The sequence below is a fragment of the Marmota monax genome, unplaced genomic scaffold, assembly GCF_021218885.2.
Source record: "Marmota monax isolate L192 unplaced genomic scaffold, Marmota_monax_Labrador192_F-V1.1 WCK01_AAM20220418_F8-fsc00010, whole genome shotgun sequence".
In the NCBI taxonomy this organism is placed as follows: Eukaryota; Metazoa; Chordata; class Mammalia; order Rodentia; family Sciuridae; genus Marmota; species Marmota monax.
Window position 1 is genome coordinate 20,263,226 of NW_026692321.1, and position 23,428 is coordinate 20,286,653.

The 23,428-nt window shown below is 47.9% G+C and overlaps 1 protein-coding gene across 1 annotated transcript in view; it reads left to right on the forward strand.

Annotated features, from left to right (window-relative positions):
* The window catches only part of Babam2 (BRISC and BRCA1 A complex member 2), a 404,038-nt gene extending 381,108 nt beyond the window's left edge, over window positions 1-22,930 (forward strand). Inside the window, exon 12 of the mRNA XM_046441540.2 lies at window positions 22,537-22,930. Within this exon, the coding sequence (XP_046297496.1) occupies window positions 22,537-22,600 (64 nt within the window). The 3' untranslated portion in view covers window positions 22,601-22,930. The remainder of the gene's footprint in view (window positions 1-22,536) is intronic.
* Window positions 22,931-23,428: the final 498 nt, after the last annotated feature.

Here is a 23,428-nt window from a genome sequence, read left to right on the forward strand (position 1 = left end):
TTTTGGTTATTTTTCATTGTCATTACCCTAAGATTCTAAGAGACACCATTTTTTTTCAAACTTTTCATTAGCTGCCAAATACTTTAATCCAGTCTCATGTATTATTCCTCTAAATAAAACAACTCAAAATAGAGCTCCTCCCCCTGATTCAAGAGATGGCAGTGGATGTTCCCACCTGATTTGCACCCTATCCCTTATATGGCCCCTGAGGGCCCCTTTGGTCCCCTGGGACTCTGGAACACAGTGTAGAAATCCTAATCCTGACAGTGTCTTCACCAAATGGTCATAGGAGTCCTGAGTATGAGAATTCTTTGGGAACAGGATGGTTCTGGAGGGCTATTCACACTGTGCAGTGGTTAGAGAGTGAGGCTGTGCGTGTATTTGTTTCTCCTGGAAGAAATCATTCCCTGGCTCCCTGTTGGGAGCTCCTTAGGGTGCCCACACTGTGCCTTGCTTCTAGACTGGGCTGCAGAGTCAGGCCCATCTCTTCAGTTCTCTCATGCCTTGTAAGCTGGCTGGCTGGAGCCCAGGCTGGACCTGCTCCAGAACCAGAACCAGAACCGGTAGTTCTGCACCTGTCTTCATTCCTTCTCATCCAGACCCAGCTCAGTGTTAGGGAAAACCCTGTGGAGATTTGGTAACTCACTCTTTCTCTGACATCCCAGAGTTGTGGGGGTCAGTCAGGAATTTTGGCTCAAGAATTTTGGCCATCTGTAATTGCTCCCTCCCCTCATCCCCTCTGCAAAGAGGAAGCTGCTGTGAATTGAGCCACTCTGGGCAGGAGGGGTGATTGCCAAATGGCAGAGCACTGAGGTAGGCAGAGAAGCCCAGCCTGGCTCCTGGGAAGCTCGGCCCCGGAGGCCCATCTGGGGTCACACTTCAGTGACAGAACCTGCAGTCCGACCTGCCTGTGATTCATGGGCTTTCTCTTTGCCTTCTGTTTACTGTGAGTTTCCTATGAATAGTTCCCTTTAAAAATTCCCAACCTCGTCCCAGCCAAACTCCCCCTGGGAGAGAAGAGGGAATTTTTCAGGCCCAGGCCAACACAGCCTGGGCCGTCCAGGCACCCTGAGAGGACAGTAAGGGAACCAGTGCTGATGAGCTGGCAGGGGAATTGGGGAGAGCTGAGGCTGCCAAGGCCTCCCCTTCCTGTCACCCAGGTTCCTATGTGAGCAGCTCTCCTGTCCCTCCTGGGCTTTTTCCCTCATGGGGTTTAGAAATACAGAAGCTGTGGAGAGAGAAGTAAAACAGATAGATAATGTGGAATGATTAGTTGCTTAAATTCTGAAAAAGAATCATTTTGAAAAGTATCTTCAAGGGATTTGGTCTGTTTTCCTCTTAGAAGAGAGCGTAACAGGGATGGGGAGGAATCCAGATCTGCTTGACATCCAGACATCCTCTCCAAATCGCGTAGGTCAGAGAGAGCGTGTTATTTATTCGAGTCTGACATCTGTTGCTGTGAAATGATAAGCTCCATTAAAAAGCCTGGCCATCAATTACCACTAACACAGCCTCAGCCCCCTGTGTGGTCAGTCGGCTGCATAGACCCGGCTGTACCAGGCACAGGGCTGAGCCCAGCCCAGCCCCTCTCCTGTGAAGCGGAGCAGATCAGTCCCCTTGGCAGGACCCCTCAGACCATCTTTTCCCAGGCCCTCCATCTTTGTTCCTCCAAGGGCTGTTTCGAGGACTGAGCCGCCATTCATCCTGCCTTCTCAGTGGGAAGCAGAGCAAGCGTGTATGTCCTGGCTGCAGTCACACAAACCCAAAGAAGCTGCACTGAACTTGTTGACCAGGAGAGTCACATGAAGTAACTGGAGTCAGCACATCTTTGTGGGAGAAATTCACTTAGTTTTACCATTATGAGAAGATCTGAGTGCTCAGGCTTGGGTTTCAATTGTATCACCCGCCCCTCCCTACCACTCCTCACTCCCACATTAGGAAGGTGTTCTCAGTCCCCAAGTACAGTCATCTACTTGTTTTTGAATTGTTGTCACTTTTTTTTTTTTTTGCTTTGATTTTGGGTTTATTTTGGTTTTTATACAGGGGATTGAACACAGGGATGCTTACCACTGAGTTATAGTCCCAACCCTTTTTATTTTTTATTTTGAGACAGGGTCCACTAAGTTACCTAGGCTGACCTCAAACTTGTCATCCTCCTGCCTCAGCCTCCCGGGTCGCTGGAATTACAGGTGTATGTCAGCGTGTCTGGCACATTATCTTCTTTCTTACGAAATACACAGGTGACTTAGAGTCAGGAAGGAAAGGGTAGAGGAACTAGTTTTAGATTTCTATAATGCACTAAAGAGAACATACTTTTATTAATAGAATCAGTTGCCTTTGAAGAAACATACAGTAAGTGAAAATAATGCAAAGAATAATGACCTGAGAATTAGGAGACCTGGGTCTCATATGAGCAATACCATTAATTTCTTGTGAGATTGTGAGAAAGTCACATCACTTTTCTGGGCCTCAGTACCCTTGTCTGAAAGTACTAAACTAGTGCCTACCTTATCTGATCCATTTCTGAGATTTTAAGTGAAAAGTATGTTTAAGGTAGCTTAGCATGCTCTTATTCCTGTTGAGAAACTTGTCTCTGTTGCCAGAGGTCAGACATAAATCGAAAACCTTACTAAATGGAATTAAGGACACCCTGTACGTGATGCTTTTTGTACAGCCTGCATCTGATATTTATAGAACACTTCAGCTGTGGAACGTGCACACATATGCCCTGAACACACACCCTGTAAAATAATTCTAGATGCAGTACATTTTCAGATGTCAAGTTAAAACAGCTTCTTGGGAATTAGGCTTGACTGTTCAGATGTGCGTGTTGGTTTCTGACAAGTGCCGCCAGGGCTGCTCTGGGCTGTCATGGGTGATGTGGAGTCCAGCCAAGGCAGGAGGGCCAAGCCTCTTGTTTCTATCACTTCTCATTAAGGCATGAATTCTAGAAAAAAGGGAAGCATCAAAGAACGATCAGGGCAGTCATTCTGTGCAGATCACAATAAAAGCGAGGCTTTGCTTCTGCAGAAACAGGATGCTGTCTTCTCTGTTGTCAGATCATTTAGCACAAGGGCTCTGTGAAAACGAACTAGATCATGCCTTGCTGAAGTAGAGGATTGATAGAAGTGAGCAAAATGGCAACTAGATATTGGGGCTGTTACACTTACTCAGTAATCTCTAAAAGCCACAGCATTCCAGCAGGAATGCATCCTAGGAAGGTAAACTTGACAGTGGGGACCAGCTTCAGGGCATGGAACACAGAAGGAGCTACAGCCAGGTATGATCATGCTAAGCATTAACCATTGTGGTGGAAATTAAATGAAGTCCTTAACTGATATAAAACTGTTCGCACAGTGATTGGCAGAGAGTTGACATTCAATGCATCATTTTCATTTCCTGGAAGAACTTGTTCAAGGCATACAGTATGAAGATTCAAAGCCTGTGCCCCACGCCTGCTCCAAGGCCCAGCCCAAGCAACCTCTGACCTCCTGACTTTTCTCTGCCTCTTTCCTGCTCTCTTGCTCACAGGGGTGGCATTAAGGGCAGGAGATTTGTGTGCCTAGATGCTTGTTTTCATCCACCCACCTACAGAGGGGCCCAGAGAGCTTCTGCTTAATGGCTCACCGAGGAGACTGAAGACCTCCATGCCTATGGGGAAAACCAGGGTATTCTTGGCAGAAACCATACTTCAGAAATGCTTGGCACCAGGTACCTTTAAGAGAAGGTGAAATGTTCCTGTGGCCAAACTTAATACCAGGGTTCACAGCAAAAGAAGGGAGCGTACTGTCATGGAGCAGGCTACAGGCAGCACGTTACTTCACAGCTGCCCCCGAGCCAGTAGGGAAGCTACACAACATGAGGACAGAAAGCTCCAGTGTCTCCTGTCTTCCCAGACAGACCCTTAGTCATGCTGATGGAAAATGGAAGCCAAGAAAGCAGAAGTGAGGCTAGGGCCACCTCGGGTAGTCTAGAGTCACTTCTGAGGGGGGAAATGTAGTTGGCTTCCTTTTATGCCATGGTGGGCAGAGCCAAGCTTCCAGGTAGAGATGCTATACTGTTGGGAGAGCAGGTTATTTATTTATTTATTTTGGAATCCAGAACCACCTACTTTGTAACAGGGTCTCACTAATTTGCCCAAGCTGGCCTTGAACTTGTGATCCTCCTGCCTCTGCCTCCCAAGTCACTAAGATTACAGGAGTGCAACACTGTGCCCAGCCAAGACCAGGTCTTAGAGCAGCTGTGATTTTAAGAAGCAGGGTGTGACAGTGGTTTCCTGGAGCTGATCAAAATGTACCTAATAAGGCGACACCTCTGTGTAGCTGCAGCTAAGTTATTGTTAGGTCCATTTAGCAAATATAAGAGCTCACCACACATAGAGAATACGCAGAGCCCCAGGGATCGCCTCCCCGCCCCCCACCGCCAAAACTCAGACCCCAAGTACAATGCCTGCTAGTTTATTTCTGGAATGATCCATCACTGCTTGAGATTTCATTCTGGCAATGGGGCAGTGCAGGGCATTAAGCTGACTCTCTTCCTCAGACTAATAGCCTGAGTTATCCAAATTCACCAGGCAACTGTGCCCAACTGCCTTTTTAGGGCTGCAGAGTGTCTAGCCTGCCTGCCTTGGTTGACACTCAGGTTGGGTACTGCAGTGAGGATTTATAGTGGCAAACATTTGGATTAGATTTGACCCAAATCACCAGCACATTTCCCACTCATTCATTCAGTCATTCACTCAGCAAATTCCACATAATTAACTCTGTTTAAAGGAGTAACTTGCACCACATTGCAGGTAAAGAACATATTCTGTAGAATTAACTAACCAGAATTCAAATCCTTGTCCTACAGCTTTCTTGTATTTTTTCTTTTGCTTTGTTTGTTTTTTACCTGTGTGGGCCTTGGTTTTCTCATCTGTACACGAGGGTAACAATCCTCCCTCACAGAAGAATATGAGTGTTAAATGGGGAAATGATTGCAAAACGCCTGCCTTATTGGGCTTCAAGTAATGGTAGCTCTCAGTACTGACTGTCATGGTAAGACATTCGTAGTTAGTAAGATAGTAAGGACTTTTTTCTTACGGTTAGAAACTGCACATCAATACAATTGTCTGCCCTTGGTGTAGACAGGTAAATTCTACTTGATCCTTCTTAACCTTGGAAATATTAATAAAGACAGTGAAAACTTCAGTTCTCAGCTCACACTCATGCAACATTATAAAGGAATGTTTGTCTTGGGTCCTCTCACTTCTTCTTTGCCACCTCAATGCTCAGGCTTCCTCAAACCCACTGTGGAGTTTCTTGCCAATACAGCAATTAAAAATGCAAGATGCCTAGGGACTGGGATTGTGGCTCAGTGGTAGAGCGCTTGCCTAGCATGCATGAGGCACTGGGTTTGATCCTTAGCACCACTTTTTAAAAAATAAACAAAATAAAGATATTGTGTTCATCTACAACTAAAAATATTTTTTTAAATGCAAGATACCTAGTTAAGATAAAAACTTAGATAAATAAATAATTTAGTGTGTGTTCCATCCAGTATTTAAGACTTATTCCTCCACAGGGGGGCTGGGGTTGTGGCTCAGCCATAGAGCACTTGCCTAGCACGTGCAAGGCCCTGGGTTCGATCCTCAGCACCACATAAAAATAAAATAAAGATATTGTGTCTAACTACAACTAAAAAATAAATATTAAAAAAAGACTTATTCCTCCTATACATTATTTGTTGTTTATCTGAAATTTGAATTTAGCTAAACATCCTGTTTCAAGGGACAGTTCAGCCTGCCAGCCAGTCTGCAAATTCGAGGAGGAAGGTCACATGCCTGCTAGGCCCCCTCAAGTCATAACGTCTTCTCCACACAGCAGGCTTTGGGCAGAGGTTTCATTCACTTCCTGGGAAGAGACACAAAATGCTTATGGTCCCACTTGGGGATGGGAGTGGGGGTGCCGGCCTTCACCTGACACTGGCCCTCTCTGCCTCTGGGCACTGACACACATCAGCCTTTACTTCCCCAACTTATAGACCTGGTGGAGGATTTTCTTTTCTTTCTTCAAAACATGTCTCACAGAAGTGGAGACATCCTCTGTGGCCTGGTAACTTGTCTATCAGGGTAAGAACAAGCCTCAGAGTAGGTTCACCTTCCACAGTGTTTCTTCCAGGGTTTGGGACAGTCATCAGGCGTGATGCTAGCAGAATAAATGTATGCTGCTCCAGGAAGCTGAGGGTTACAGCATCAGGCTGGAGGGGCAATCCAGTGGGAGTACTCTGCCTGGCATCGTTAGCTCTTCTGTCTACAGCCTCAGGTTCTTTGGTGACCATTCAGGGGATCTGAGAATCCCCAGGACACTTGTTCGTTGATTTCTGAATCATGTCTCTGGATTCCATGGTAAGTGGTTCCCAGACTGTGCCTGGCACTGTGCCCTCCACACCCCACACTCGGCTCTGCTTTAACTCTCTCCTGCAAGAGAGAGTTTGTTAAGCCCTAAGAACAGACCAGTGCTGGCGGAAGCTAAGGGCACTTTCTAAGGCCAGCCTAGTCCTTGCCCGCCCAATCATGTCTCCTTGCTGCCTTCTTGCCCCACGCTGACCAAGAGTTCTATGGTTGAGATGGAAAAATCCACCTCCAAGCAGTTAGCTTTTAACCTCAGTTTCAGGAGAAGAATCTGTGCACGTAACATGAGGTGAAAATTAAAACAAAGCAGGGTGTGGGTTGGAGCAGAACAGCATCCTTGGGCTTAAGAATGACTTTGACCTCTTAGTCCTCCCAGACTGGAATGATTATCCAGCTGCCAGATAGTTCTTAGAGGAATCATTTTATTAAATGGTGTCACTGGCAAGGTGGTATTAACCCTAAGACCAGCTTTATCTGAACACTGTAGAAGCAAACTTGACCGTGCAGGCACAGCCAGCCCACGTGGAAGCCCAGAGCAGCGATGATGGGATCTTCCACTCTTTTTATTTTCTTGTTCTTGCCACAACCTGTCATGAGACCAAGAAAACTTGTTTTGAAAACGCTTGACAGCCCAAACAACCTGTCCTCAGCCCTGGACCAGAGGGCCCGTCCTCTCTGGCCATTTATGTGCTGTTAGGTGTCTGGCCAGCCGCTGACTGGAAAAAATGAATTTGCTGTTTTCTTCTCATATTGTTCACAGGCAAGTGCCAGTGGCTTTCCAGTTCCTTTTTCCCTTTTTTTCCCTGCCCTTCTCCAGACACACTTGAAGACTGTACCTGAGTCTAACTGATGAGTGAACATTGGCAACATCTGCCCAGGAGGCTCCAACCCGCACGTTCTAGCTCTGCAAGCCAAGCTTTGTCCAGGGTCAACTTTCCCAATCCCATTAGGTTTAGCCTGGACAAAGGTTTCAACCCATAATTTCCCACTCGCTTCATGGTTCTCAGTGGGGGGAGTTAAGCATCTTAGTCAAAATCTCCAGTTATCCAAATGGTCATTTTGTCCTCTACTTTGGTGGCTCTCAGCCTGCAGTGTGTATCTCTGTTCCTCCCTCCATGCCTTGCAAGCCCAGTTCTGGTCTCCAGAGGGACCTGAAATGGCCCTATGACTGTAGGCCCTGTCACTTCACCTCTCCTCTGCACAGGGAGGGGTTAATCTGGATAAAGGACTGGCAAACAGCTCCATGGCAAAGCTACTAGTACACCTATTTTTATGAATAAAGTTTTATTGGAATACGACACACCCATTGATTTACATCTTGTACTTCGGCTGTTGACACTACAGGACAGGCTTGAATTGTTGCAACAGAACATATGGTCTGTAGAGCTGAAAATTTTTATGTATTATCTGGACCTTAATGGGAAGTTTGCTGATATCTGGACTGGATGGTCTCTGGGTTTCCAAATCCAGTATTCTAGGCTTTTGCTCTGCAGCCATTCTCTTACAGGAAGAGATCCCAAAGGTAACTATTTAGGGACTAGCTACAAAAAAAAAGGCCTTTTTCTTTTTTTTCCCTGTGGTAGCTGGTGATACAGAGCAGGCTTTGACATTGTTGAACTCTGAAAGGGTGAGGCTTATTTTGCCGTATGTCTATATTTGTTTATTGGTCTGGTGACTCTGGTATCCACCAGTTTGGGAAAAAAATTCCACCAGCTATGTAGATTTGACTGTGCTCCTTGGCATGGTTCAAAGGCAGGGCATGCTTTTGGACCCACGTGAAAGGGCATGCTGATCTGCTTGGTTAACATGGCAGGAAAGGGAACCAAAGGCAGCCTTTGAGAACCTGTTCATCTACCCAAACCTTGTCTTACCCCTGCTCTCTCTTAGCAGTAGGAGGGGGAGCATAGCTAAGTGGTGGGCAATTGGAAGACAAGCATTAAGAAAAGCAGGAGTAGGTTTAAGAAAATACCTTCAAATGCAGCCTAGAGAAGGAACTTCTTCCCCCAAGGCCAAGCAAGATTCTAGCTTACAGAATTTGCATCCCACTGTTGTTCCCCGTGTGTCTGTCTGTACCAGATACCTAATAGAGAACCAGAAACACAGAATAATCTAGAAGAAAAGAGACCTGTGTGCAAATTAGAAAAAGGTCCCCCTTTGGGTTAATACAGTTTGACTGGTAGCTCCAGGTAAAGCAAAAGCTGTCCCTTTCTCTGGGCACACGTCCCTGTGCAAACACACAGCCTAGCAAGCTGAACACAGGCTAGATTTTAGCTCCTACCTGCTCCTAGGGCCCAGATGCCACACTCCCAAATGCAGCAGCTCATGGGACCCTGCCACAGTACTCTTACCAGCAATAGTAGGTTAACTCTAATTGGCCTTGGCCTTGGAGACCACAGCACACTGGGCTGGCCCCAGGCACACCCCCTTCATACCTGTCCCCTGCAGCAGGGCTTCGGTGCCAGTGTGGCTCCCAGGCTCAGGGCCAGAGGATGAGTGCCCTGTGACTGGGAGCTCTGTAGGCCTGATAAGTTCAGGTGCTAATGTTGGAGAGCCCAACCCCTGGCTCTTCCTTGCCAACTTCTGACCTAAAACTGGCTTAGCTTAAGGAATGCACATGATTTTCCACGTGGCATAGTTCCATCTCCAGGGCAGCACACTAGCAGCACAAAGAAATGTTCTCAGAGGTCCAGAATAGATGGATTCTTGGTGGGGACAAACTGACCTCACTCCCAAGGCATTGGGTTCCATGCTGCTCAGCACGTGTAATGACATTTCGCTGGGACACCCTCCTCTGCAGGATGTGTTGTCAGAGCAGTTTTGAGAAGGCTTTGATGAACTCTCGGTGGGTGACACAGCATTGTGAACTCCTCAGCTCATGCTGAGAACTGTACTCAGGCTGGCCGTGTGAATGAATCTTGAAAGATTCCTCTTCCACCCTTCTCGCCCCGCATCTGTCAGCAGGTTCCAGACATCAGAGGCTAGAGGAGTGGGAAGAAGGAGACTGAGAGCCTGTGGTAGCTGAGGACTTAATGTGAATCTCTGTCCCTATCTCAGTTTTAAAAGACAATGAGAACACATAGGAATGCAGTTTATCATGATCATGAGCCCCTGAAATGTGCAGAGCACATGCTAAGGAATGGTGCCTCTTGTGGGCACAGCACTTCCTTCTCTGTGGCCTTGAAAGCTGGAATTGGGAAGATGAAGGATGGACATGTACACCAGCTTCCCCCATTGGAAAGGGGGAAGGTAGGCCAGTAAGGTCAACTTGGGATTGGCTGTGTACAGTAGCATGGGACCATAGCTCAGGGCCCGAGAGAAAGACACCTGCCTATTGACAGATGTTCCTAATTTTAAAAACAACTGCTGCTGGTTATCAGGCTATGATGTTACCCCTGTAACATTTAGCTGCAGCGAGCTATGGTCAGACGTGGGCTTGGAGCAGTGCCTAGAAAGGCCCATGTGACGGAACATGGAGACACCCATGCCACACTCTTCCTGCTCAGTCAGCCCTCAGTGACCACAGAAGGCCCAGAAGACACTCCTGAACCAGCAGTGTGCTGATGGCCGGGCACTGACTCCCTCTGTCTTTCCCCTGTGCCTGGCCTTGGGCAGGTGACTTCCCCTTGGAATCTATTTTACATGCATGATTTTTTGGATTAAAATTTGCTATTTTACAAACATATTATAAACTGCAAAATACCAAGTGTCAAGTTAGTTCATTCGTGTATTCAACAAATATTGGAAAGCTACTAGGTGCCAGGCACCAGTTAGACAGTGGCTGTGGGTGTTTCAGGCCCTTGGCAATAATGCTTGTTGAATTGAAATGAAGCAGGAGTTCCTTGGTGTGTGTGTATGTCTGTGTGTGGCTGTCTGCTGGCAGTAGAGTGGGGAGGAATGGAAAGTATGGTTTGAGGTCTTACCATGTGCCCTGCACTGTCATCTTACCACAGCTGCAGTGGAGAAAGAAATACTTACTACCTGTGACTTCCCCAGACACACAGGTAGTAAGTATTAGATCCAAATTTGAATTTTGTTCTCTCTGAGACAAGATCCATGTTCTCTCTGCAGCAGATAGGGAATAATTACAGGGTGTTCTCCTTGCCCCAGAATGATACCAAGAGGTTCCATCTCTAGTCTTCTCCCAATCATCTCCCAAATTAAAGGCCCAGGTCAAATCCAAGCCAAAAATGATCAGCCCTGATTGTAGATCAGAAAGTAAGAATCATGGGAAATCAAAACAGAATAAGGCTGTGTCACCACAAGCCAAACCTCCTGCTCATATGTGGTGCAGGTTTTAGGAAAGCAACAGCCTTTAACGCATGCTCGAAATTCCTTCCACAGTAAACCACTGTGAGAAAAATCTCACCCAAACACTGTGCTCTTGGCAGAGTGAGGGTGGGTATCTTTTCAAGCAAACTAGTGAGGACCCAGAAATCACTCTAGGGAGCTCTTGGTTTCCCCAGAAGATCTAGCTGTTTGAAGATAAACTTATCAAAGGATTTCATTTGCCCTGTGCCTCCAACCCCACTCTTGACACACCCCTTGCCTCCAACCATCTGGTGCGGAAGATCATGGCATTCCATGTCCTTGTATCAGTTGCCAGCTCAGCACTGATGCATTCTCTTCTCATGTTTAACCCCAAGTATTTATTCTGATAATGTAGGGTTAAAAAAGAAGAAAGAAAACAAAAAACTAAGAGATTATTATCTGGCTTGGTCTCAATAAACTAGTCTCTGGAATTGACTGTTATTTATAGACTTTAAGAATAGATCTGTGGTAGCTCAGTGGAGGAGCACTTGCCTAGCATCCGTAAGGCCCTGGGTTCAATCTCCAGAACCCACATAAGCACAAAGAATAGATCCTTGGAAGGAAGAATATTCATTCAGTCAGTCATTGAACAGAAAGTTAGGGTATGTCTGTATCACCGGGATGCAGCTCCCCAACATAAACCTGAGTGGGACAGGGTAGTCTGAAAAGCTACATTTAAAATCTGGGCAGACGTAGAATCCAGGGACAGTGACACCCAGGGCACTTCTTGCACAGTGCTCAGGAGACAGCCTGTCTTCAAGGCCCAATGTGGAGCCTCCAGCTGCCCCACCACTCAGTTCTCGAGGCCTTGCTGCATCTTGAAGTCTGAGCCACCAAGTTCTACCCAACGTTGACCACAGAGGCAAACAGCTTCTATGCCAGAGACATCTACCCACACCCCCCAGACAGTTTATGTAGCAAAGCTGTTGCAGAGAGTGGAAGCAGGCCTGTGGGCAGGAGTCCAAGGGACCCGATTGCAGTTCCAGAGAAAGAAGAACATTCTTAGATATGGCTGGAAGTACTGAGCTCTCTGTCACAAAAGGTGCTCAGGAAGATCACCCCTCAGAGAGCTGCTAGGGCAGGCCCTGCCTTGCACAGCCTCCTGAGACCTCTCCCAGCTGTGAGTTTCTCTAATTAAAGCCAGATGAATGGCTCAGCAGTGCACACTGGGGAACTTGGAGGCAGGAGGAATGGTTGGCCGCAGCAGGCTCCATGAATGCTCAGGCCAGGCCTTAAGAGGGTAGCTTTTGCATAGGTGGAAAGGCCCCCCAACTTGTTTCATGGCCCAGGAAAGTACCCTTTACCTGCAAAATAAAGGGGCTCCTACTTAGCTGGCTCCCAGACTTGCAAAGGAAAATTAATTATTGTTTGTGATGCACTTTAAGATTCCCCCGATGAAAGACCTTGTGTAAATGCAAATTATTATTATTGTCATTAAAGGTGCTAGACGTCTGGCCTGCTGCATAATGCCCTGGCATAGCTATAAGCAGAAAAGAAAGCAAACTTGAGGCAGAAAGTTTGCTCAATATCAAGCATTCAGTGGGCCAAGAAGGGCTTGGCCTGTTAGAGGATCAGCCAACCTCCTTGGCTCCTTTCCAGGGTTAGGTTAGCATGCAGCTCTCTGCCCTGGGAGTCAAGTGTCTGTGTGTCCCCTGAGGGCCAGGGCCCTGCTCACATGCATTCCTTTAGCCTTGCAGGAACCAGCCCATTCCTAAGGCGGGAGCTATCCATGAGTCTGTGAATGTTTGCTTGTCTGCAGCCTTGAAGGATGGAAGAAAATGACCAGGATGGATACTGACCATCATTCTTGGAATCCTAAGTCAGATTGGGAGACAACGGAGGCATATTTAGAAACCTCAGATGTGTACAGTGCCTTGCTGAGACTTATTAAGGCTTTTGAGGGAACCCCTCTAGCAGAGCACAGGGAGAGGTCACTTATTAAATTACTGCTTCCACTTAAGAAACTGACTTGGATTGATACCAAAGTGATAATCAACATCAACAATAATGGGTAATAGTATACTGAATCCAGCATGGTCTCCAAAACCATCCCTTCCCTCTACAGTTGAGACATCTGGGGCACAAGACAGGTGAAGTGGCTCATCCTAGGTCACATAGCCAATGAGAAGCAGAGCTGCAGTGACTCAGTATTCCCAGTTCCTAGTCCCTACGTTGATCATGTTGGGACAATATGTTCCATTTAGAGCCCTTTGCAGAAGTTTTACTTCTCAGCCAACCTAGGGGATTTTATGATGCCAGATGACTTCCAAATTAAAGGAAGCTTCCACATACCCTTTGCCCTTCTGGGACTTATTACCTAGAGAACTTTCATGATGCCTCCCATGTCACCTGGGTGGGCTGCATGTGCCCTTCTTGATCTTTCTTTTTCTCTCCCAGACATTCAGAGTTCACTAGTCCCAAGAGCCAGATGGGCAAGCAAGAGGGAGGTCAAGTTCATCCCTTTGTCCCTCATTATCAGAGTAATAATCCTATTTAGAAACAGCTTCCCAGTGCAGGTCCCAAATGGGGGTTTAAGGTACCAGTCAACACCTCTAGACACACAGACCTACAAGAAGAGGAAGGGCCATTTAGAGAGTTTTTCAAGAGCAAATGTGTGGGTATAAGGGGGTTTGGCAGTAAATAGCTCCTGAAATTCATCACTGGGTTATTGGCAATTCTAGTGAAAATGTTAATGGAGGAGGCCAAAATTCAGCTAAAATGATGTTAGGGAGGGAAAAGACCACCAAATCAAAATGTCTTAGGAATCATATATCTTACTCCCTCATGTAGATAAGAAAATGGAGGAGTGAGTCACATGACAGAGCCAGAGACGGAGCCCAAGGCTTCCATTTCAACTGCCAGCCAGTTTTCCACTGGAAATTATGGCAAGGTGGAAAGAATGTGCTCTTTGAAGTCAAGCAGCTCTGGATTCATAAATAGCATTGCTCCCTCTTAGCTGTGTGATCTTAGAAAAGTCACTTGTCATCTTTGAATCATAGATTTTCTCACTAGCAAAGATAGACGCTGACCCTGTAGTGGGCCTGTTAGAAGAGTAGGTGTCAAGGAGTACAGATGAAAACCAACTCAAGGCCTAGCATGTAGTGACATCTCCTTTCCTTATATTACAGCTTCCAGACTCTTCTACCATAGTCCACAGGAAGATATGTATATCAAATCCTAAGTCAGTGTATTTAACTCAAACAAAAGTTTCACAAACTGTATTTCTCCCTGCCAGCGAGGTGTACTCTGACCTGACCTCACTTCATTTCAGCGCTGATCAGGGCCCACAAAATGGATCTCACAGCCCTCTGTGTAAACAAGCCCACTTTTCTACCGTGTGTGGATATCATTTATCCACACTGTTTGCCTACCCTTTCTTTCCTGCCCTCTTTCTCTAATGAACACCTGGGGCCACAGAGCTACTTGTTGATGTCAAATGCAGAGACACCATGTGCAGGGCCCTGGGCTGGGGCTGAGTGAAATGAGTCCTGTGGACCCACAAAGCAGGTGGTTGGCCCTTCCCCACCCATCTACTGCACCTGTCATGATTTGAGAGGACCCACAAGGCCTCCACCTGCCAGAAGTTCAGGTCCCCCTAGCCTATGTGGATTTGCCCCACACTTACTCCAGCAGAGCCTACCTCCAGTTCCCACTGTAAGAATAACCCTTTTCTCTAAAGATCATTGTCTCCAGAAGACCATTGCACCCACCCCAGCAGGGAGGGTAGCCCTCGGCACACTCTCCTATTGAATAATCTCATCTTTTGGAATTGTTGCTTTTTGGCCTAAAGCCAGAGAGCCAGACATCTGGGGATATTATTTCAGCCACAGAGTGAAGGGTTGATAGTGAAAGGGGATGGACCGCGGCCATCTTGCTGTTCCTCCCACTACATCTTTGAGGGCCATCTGTGAACACCTACCCAGGAAGATGAAGATACAGATTGCTAGGCTGACCAGAAGCCAACAGGCAGGGCCCCAGGCAGCTGAGGAAGATGTGAGCTACATGCTGAGATCTGATGGGAGAAGCCAGGCAAACAACACCTGAGATCCCCAGACTAGCTCTGTGGGGAGGAGTTTTATGCCCCCATTGAGTTGAGGTCCTAGGTAATCTCTCTGTCCTTTGAGACTAGGACTAGACCACAGGTCTAGACTGATCCCTGGCAGGGCTAAGCAGAAGCCTTGAGGCATGGTCCCTGCGGAGTGTGACTTGGGGCCTGGACCCCACACTCCACATGGTCAGCCCTACTGGTACCATGGGCACTTCCCCTTGAGGGCCTTCCTTGGTTTTCCCCCTTTTGCTGACTAAAAAGTGGAGGGTGATCTGTGACCTCGGTAGTGACTCACTGCCATCAGACAGTGGCCACTTCTGCCCAGCAGGTGAGTCGCCTTTCTCATGGCCACAACTGTGGTTAGGTCCTGCATTCTCCATGGGCATCCATGTGGCCACCATCATGGCCTGTGCTGAACTCCTGCTTGTGCAGCCATGGGCAGAGCAGGCAGTGGACCTGACACCCAGACACACAATACAGGTGGAGACGGGAAGAGCAGATGAGCACAGGACTGGGGCTCTGCTTTGGTCCCCAGGGCCTAGGCAGCACCATGTTCCTTAGCCTCCCATGCCCACTACCTGGCCTCGGCCCCAACCCAACTAACTATGCCTCATTTTTCCCAGCCTTTCTCACTGGCCATGTGGCCACACAGCCACCATAGCCTGTCACCAAGCAGATTAAGATGGAAGCAGTGTCCACCTGAGAGGAAGGAGATGGAGCCCACTCTGCCTACTAGCTCTGGGCCAGGGGCAGGCTGCATTGATCCACGTACCAGATTGCAGCTCACCTGCTGTGAGGCCCTCAAGGGGAGCATCAGGGACACTGAAGATGAACTGTTCCCAGATTTGGCCCTCTATCCAGGGACTGCATAGAAGGCCTATGTGACATAGAATTGTTACCTGCCATAGTCGGGGGACCATTGCAACCTGTCCTCAGTTTTGCACCCAGCCCTCAGTTTTCCCTTCCCTGTCCTGATTGACTGTGTGGAGGTTTCCTTCTGTTATAGAATTCTGCCATTCTAAAGTATATCTTCAAATAAGCCAAATATTTGCATTTTTTTGAGAAATCTGCATTGAGCTACTATGTGTTGGGTACTAGGCTTGAGGCTGGAGATGCAGAGATGGGCATATGTGACCAGCGGTCTTATCCTGCAGAGGCTTGTAGGCGTGTGTAAGAGGAGGTTCATATGTGACAGATATATGCACACTAAGATGGAAACCCGAGGAGAAGGCCATTCTGTGGCCAAGTAGGCTTAGGGGCCCATTAGGATTCCCTGTCCCTGTCCTAATGGAATTCGGCCAGCTGGTCCTGTGTTTTCCTCCTTCCCTGTCTCAAACACTGCACCAAGGAACAGAGAGACCTGCAGCCCCTGGGAGCAAGTCCTGGCCACTGCAGTTGCAGAAACTGGCTGCAAACTGTGTTAGCCCCCAAAGAACTGGCAAGCTCCAGACAGCTTCAGAAAGAGAGAACTCTAGGTAATTTTGATCACTTTAATATTTTTAAATACTCTGTGATTTGGCAGAAACCAGATTTCATCCCAATACTTTGATGTCTAGGAATGGATCTCTGAAAAAACATATTCACTTTAACTCAGCACATTCTGAAAGTATAGTCTCAGCCTTCTCACAGCAAAAGCTGCGTAAAGCAGTCTAGATAGGAATCTAAATATCGCAAACCAAGGCAGACCATGGCTAGGCCAAAGTTAGTGCCCAGTGTGCCATGGATCCAGTGGAGGGGAAATGGAGTCCAGCTGAGGGTGAGGGTAAGGCCTTGTGCAGGAAGCTGTAAGCTGTGATCCAGTGTGATATCAAGCCTTCGCCTCTCAAGTGTGTTAATTCCTCACTTGACAAGCTTAGATCCCCTGCAAACAAACCAGGCCTACTCACAGGTGTATGTGTATGGGGACTGTCACAACCACTTGTTTGTTCCTAAAGCCAGAGAGCCAGGCTGCCATCACCCAGGGCACTACTACAAAACAAGCTCCTCTCATGCCAGTCACTTGCTCACCAGGGCACCTGAGTCGAATGGGTAGTTGTGTCACGTAGGCCTTTGGAGAGTTTGGGGTGGGGGGGCACTGAGATAGCACCAACTCTCTTTGTAGAGATCCTATTGTAGGGACGATGCTTTGACACGAGGCGAGGACCCCGAATGAGTCAGTATTTACAGTGGCGGTTCAGGACAATGAGGACAAGGCAAGACCACGAGGCATGATTAGCGGGACTTGTCTTACACTATTTACAGGACTGCTTTGATTTTCAGACCACAATCGGTTTTCATATGACTGATTAAAAACATGTGCCGGTTGAAATCACAGCTGCAGAATAAAACTGGAAAAAGCAATGAGATTTAGATGTTTGGAACTTGCCTCTATTTGCAGAAATGACCTCTGACTTGATTTATATGTTCTTGATTTCCTGACAGTGAGGGTCATGTCCCTGGACCACTTCTCCCACCACCCCCACCCCCCAACTACATTGGCCTGGCTCTAGCAAACATCATATGTCTCATCTTACGATTGCCCAAAGAAAAGCATTTTTGAGTTGCAGAATTCAAGTCCTGTTCTGGAAGAAGACAATTGTTTAGGCTTTGGCAAAATGAAAAGGTCTGCCCAAGGACCAGGCTGACTGACATTGACCTTTTTTTGGCAGCCAGAGCCACATGATTCTTAACATGTTTCTGGCCAATAGCTGTGACCTCCTCCCTGATCCAATCTTTGACTGCACACAAGGAGATGTCCTGCACGTGTGGGCAGAAGACAAGGACCTGTTGGTGCCTCTGACTGCAGTTTGCCCTTATATACCAACAGTATGCCACAAGCAGCTCAGGACTAAATTTTAAAAGATACACAATATAGCAGTGGCTTTGGCTGAGTGACCATCTTTGTGCCTCTCGCTACCCGATCAATACAATAAATGAGAAGGGAGGGGCCCATCCAAGGAGCCCCAGGGAAAAGTATGAACTGAGGCAGGGACCTTAGGACCTCTCTCCACATACGTTTCTCTCTTCTGCAGTTGCACATGCTTGTGGCTGTTTCTAGAATTCCATTAGATCCAACTTGGTACCCATGGTAACTGTTGGCATTATTGATCATCTGTATGCCAGGTACCATGCCAAGTATATACTTGGACCATCTCATTGAATCCCCACAAGAACCCTCTAAGGCAGGCACAATCAATTTCCACTTTACAGATAAAGAATCTAAAGCTACAGTCACTTGCCTAAGGGATCCAGCTAGCAAGAGCATGACTAGGCCTGCAGCTCAAGTCTGGCCGGCCCCAGGGCCTGTGTTCTCCACTCTTGTCCACATCCAGCAGCATGTGGCATGGAGATCCTCCACTCAGTCCTCAGCTGTGTAGATGAGGGAATGGAAGCCTAGAGAGGGACAGACTGATGCTGGGCTCCAGGACTAGAAAAGTGGAGCCTTTGAGCATCCTGACTCTGGTCCAGGGACTCTGCTCCCCTCCCTATGCTGTGCCTGTGAGCTGAAGCCTAGGCCACCTCCCCTCCTGCTCTCAGTCTGTGCAGAACCCACCTAGCCTTGGCCTTGGATTTGTTCTCTAGGCTTTATTCTCCTGAGACTTGAAGTGGACTAAGTTATGATTTTCTGAAACCCTGAGTAAAGCAGCTGAGGTCAGTGAAGAGGGTAAGAATCTTATTTGTCCTCAAGCATACTGAGCTCTAATTTGGCCTAAAAATAGATTCCCTTCCAGTGTGAGTACAGTGAGGGGCTTGGCTAACTCCAGGCCTCTCTCCTGTGGGCCCCCCCTTGGCTACCTAATGAGAAGACACCAGCATGTATTTCCAAAGCTTACCATACATTTTGCCTTTGGGTCACAGATTTTTTTAAAAAGATGACAGATAACTAGTGCCATTAGCAAGCTTCACTCCGGGAAGCTCTCCATTTTCTCTGATAAAAAGTGAAATAAATGAAAGCAGTGCTTTACAAACATCTATAAATGGTGGGAGCTAGTTGTCATTTTTCCCCTTCTCTCCCCTCCCTCCCCCTCAACTGACTTGACAAGGATCCAAATTGAGAAGCACCCACTGCAAACAGCTGGTAGCACCCTGCCTTTAAATAGCCCTCACTGCGCTTCCCTTTGGTGGCACGCAGTTTGCCCTGGCAGGGAAAGCCCGGGACACACAAGAAACTGTGGAACTTTCTGCAAATGAGAGTCTGCCTGTCAAGCTTGCTCCCTCTTGCCAAGACCCTTTGGTGTAAGGAGCTTGCAGCCCCTGTCCTCAGAAGTTTCCAAGGAAAAACTGAGCTGGTGGATTAGCTTCAGGTCCCATGAGGGGCGGTGGAGAGCCCCTTGGCTGATGACTGCCAGGCTCAGGCCAGTACCCCGGGAGATCATTGTGGCCAGAACCATCCACTCATGGGGAATGTCAGGGGCCTTGGTGTAGATAAGCTGCAGCCTCTCCCTTCCAGCCCTCACCTGGAACATGGCCAGGGTGGGGGCCATCCCATGGCACTCTTGAAGCAGTAAAGCAAAAGCGCAGAAGCTGACAGTGACCTGTCCTTCTCTGACCCCCAGAACAAGGACCACCAGACTTTCCCCAGACTGCTGGAAAATCAGCAGCTGAAACGTGTAAGGAATGGAAGGCTGTCACATCTGGGCAGCAGTTGACAGTTGCCACACATTTTTCCAAGCAAGGATCGCCTCAGGGTGAGCTTATCACCCCTACTCACCATAGGGAATGAAGACCAGGGCTCCCCTTGGCCCACCCAGTCTCACTCCAGGTCGAGGGTTCCTTCTGCCACCATCATAGTTCCCCTGGTGCATTAAGGATAATTATGGCCGGCTGATCACAGGCAAGGGTTTTTGGGTCCTAAGTATCAGAGAAGGTGACAGCTCAGCTGACTGAGTGCTTTCCATCAGGAGTGGATGGAGGAGGGTGCCTTGTCTGTCTTTCTCAAACAAATTAAATTTTTTTTCATTGGTACATAAATTTTACATTGACTGCTTTCTAGGGTTGCTATCTCTCCCACCTTCTTAAACAGTGTGTGATGGACCTACTTTATCGGCTTCTTGCAAACTAGTGCCATCATGAGTTACATTAATTAGAACCACAAAGCCAGACTGAGTGCTTTCCATGGGCAGCATGCTGAGCCAGGCCTGGGATCCCTGAGAGGAGGACACACCCCACCCCAGCTTTCCATGGGCCAGAAGTGTAAGCCAGTGAGAAGGACATGAATACATGGGACCGGGGCCCTGGAAGAAGAACAAAGAGTGTCTGCATGCAGAAGAGAACTTTCTGGTGGCCAGGGAGGACTTAGGGAGCAGGGGCATCTGGCCTGAATATGCATAAAGCCCAGAGATGAAAAATGGCACATGTGAGCAAGAGCAGGTGGCCACAGTCAGGGGAAGATATGTAGACCTGGGCTCCTGTGCCGGACCATGGAAGGGCTTCCGGACATCATGTAGTGGCATGTGGGGGTTCATGACACCCTACAGTGGCATGTGCAATTGGGGGCCCTCGCACATTTTCTGGGGGAGATAATCCTTTACTTTATTAGCTTTTAAGAGGGGTATGAGACCCCAAAAAACATACTAGAGGTCAAATCTTTTTTTTTTTTTTTTTTAATGAGTTGGAGTCGGTAATTGTCACTGACAGTCAGGCTGAGAGTTTAGAAAACATTAAGGTCTTGGTCAGGTTGGTGCAGAGACCACACTCCAGAAAGGGGGAAGAAGCTTCTACAGCAGTTTCATTGAACAGTAACAAGACCAGAGCCAGAGATGTCACCCAGAATGGAGGGACATGGGATAAGAGAGGAGATTCACCACAGGGATTTAGGGAACTGGGAGCTCCATTGCAGAAGTATCAATTGGACATAGCACTGTCAGCCCTGTAACAGTGATGAAGGTGCCCTGTGGGACAGGCTGGTTTGAATGCCAGAGCAATTTCCAGGTCAGAATGTCCCACAGGTGGTTGGGAATGTGGGACTGGAAGTTCAAGAGGGGAAGGAGGACTGGAAACCAGGCTGAGGAGTGCTCTGCTAAGGATGATGCAAGCCTTTGGTAACCCAGCAACCATGATCTTGACCTTGCTCTGCACGAGGGGAGAGGAGAGCAGGGAGGGACAAGCTCAAGGAAAGATTCCATCTGAAAGCGAGGAAGGAGATCGGTGACGTTCAATGTCATGGAAGTTCCAGGGAAAGAGAACTTCCAGAGAGAGGAGCCAACATTTAACTGCTGCAGAGAAGCTGTGTGGCAGCTAGGATTGAGAAAGAGCCAGAACATTCACAGAGGCCCAGTTGGAAAGAGTCTCAGTTGACTTGGTGGGGAAGAGGCAGTGAAGTAGCATCAGTAACTTCATTCATTGGTCTAGAGATGCCCCCAGGCCTGTTGAGTGATGGAGGCCATCACCCCCCACACAGGGGATCCCTGTTGAGCTAGCTGTCTCCTAGGTAGTTTTCTGTTGTCTTCTCGCAGGCAGTTTGGTATACATTGTTGCTTCTCACTAGTGAGGCAAACCTGCCTCCTGCCTTTAAGGTAGCCTGATTTGATGCTTCTGATCTTCTGGGAGCCAGAGGCCGGTAGTCAGGCTTATTAGAATCATATTCTAAATACATAGATCTTTTAACTAATTGACAATCATTCAATTTTATAAACTATTCTTTGATAAACATTTTGTGAATGCATTTGGTAGAACATCAGACTGTGTGGTGACAGGTTTTCCTGGTGGCCCTTCCCAGTTCTTGTCACTGTTCTAGAGGGCGAGATTGCTGAGTGAGCCACCTCTGTGTATGTAAAGCGTCACCATGGTTGTGTGGGAGTTGGTGGGGGTCTAAGAGGTAAGTCTGGGTAACCAGGGCCCCCGTCTCTGCAGCTCCCTCCTACCAACAAGCCTCGGTTCTTGCTGTGTCCTTTGCCCATAATGCCCACTCCTCCCTCACAGACCCGCCCTTGCCACAGCACCTCCAGAGATGCTCTTGCCACCTGGCATGGTATTATTTCTATGCCTGCTACCTCCTCTGAGTGTTCCCACATGGCAGGTGCCATGCCTGGGCCATCTTATGCCCCAATTCAGCACATGGCACAGAACGGGCTCAGCTCATGCATACCTCCTGGTGTGGAATGTGGCCCCGTTTCTATAGATCAGACATTGGGTATCCAGAAGCCCATATGATTTGCCCCAGATCCTGCCACATCTTTGGAGAAGTTTCTTTTAAAAATATACAGCCCCCAGGCTGGATATAGCTCAGTTGGTAGAGTGCTTGTCTTGCATGCACAAGGCCCTGGGTTCAATCCCCACACCACCAAAAAAAAAAAAAAATAGCCTGGCTTTCTTTCCAGTGGACCAGACTGCTTATGTGTTTGAAAATAAATGCAGACCCTGTCTCTATTATAAATTCTTATTAGGTCCTCTTTGTGTATATGAAGGCAAGGGTCCAATTGAGGGGAAAGTGCAATCCCGCTGATATTTCAGACTGCTGAAATGATAGGGTGGTTGAAACAGACACTCTGTGTTATGGCTTGGATCAGGTCATTGTCTTAGTTCTGGGAACGGACAGCAAAGCCTGAGTCCTGATGTGTCTTGAATCCGCAGCCAGGAAGATCTGTGTACCTGCCCTTAAAATATCCATGAGAGAGAACACAGCAGTGAGCTGCATGTACCTCCCTGGGAAAAATCCAGAGGGCTTTGCATTGGCAGAGGAGGAAAATCCACTCCAAGATGCACAAACAATAAATAACAACTGTTCTGAATTAGAGTGAAAAGCTCTGAGTTGCACTTTTTTTCAAGTTGTACTAACCACAATTTTTTTTTCTCCCTTCTTTCCCACCAGGGCTTATTTCAAAACCTTTGTCCCTCAGTTCCAGGAGGCTGCATTTGCCAATGGAAAGCTCTAGGAAACACCAGTGTTGAGAGGGGGCCAGCCAGACTGCTCGGCCCACATGCGTGTCAGCACCCATGGCTGCTTCCTGGAAGCCACTTGGAATTCATGGCAGTTGTGTTGCTCTCACGGCAGCTTTGCGTGCCCCAGATGGCCCCGCTTGCTGGAACCCAAACTTGAGCTGGCTGGTGGTACCCCGAATCCTAGCACCCTCCATTGCTGGTTGCTCCCTCTCTCTCTCCCCTTCTTTATATTTCTTAGCTGGAAGAAATAAACTCACAGGCCACGATGCAGTAACTTTCCAGGGAGAGTTAAGACATCATAAATGTACCTACCTTCTTCTAAAGTCTTTGTCTCCGAGACTTCTGTTAAGCTATGAGGTTGGCCAGCCCTTGGCTTTTTTTTCCCCCCTGAAATGAGCATCTTACCCATGTGGCCCTTGGAGTTGTTTTACCAGGGGACCCCCAAAGGGAACGGGTTCTGGGCCTGTGGGGCTGGTGAGGCTGCTTCTCCTTCCTGTATTTCCAGTCCAGGAATATTGTCAGGAGGCTGGAGAACAGCCCTCCTCGCTGGGCTGCCAGATGAGGAGCTGCCCCGCTCTGGGTTCGCCAGCGGGCACTGCCCCCCACCTGAAACCTTGGAATCCCCAGGACGCAGAGCAGTCTGTGTTCCCCTCTGTGATACAAGGAGGGGGCTGGACCAGACCATGGCCTCGGCTCATCAGAATTCCCTGGGAGGTTTCTAGTCCCTCCTGTAGGCCTCTTGAACCATACTCTCATAAACTGGGATGTGGGTGTCTGGATCTTGGTGAAACTCCCCAGGTGACTGTCCTGGGAAGTGGCCC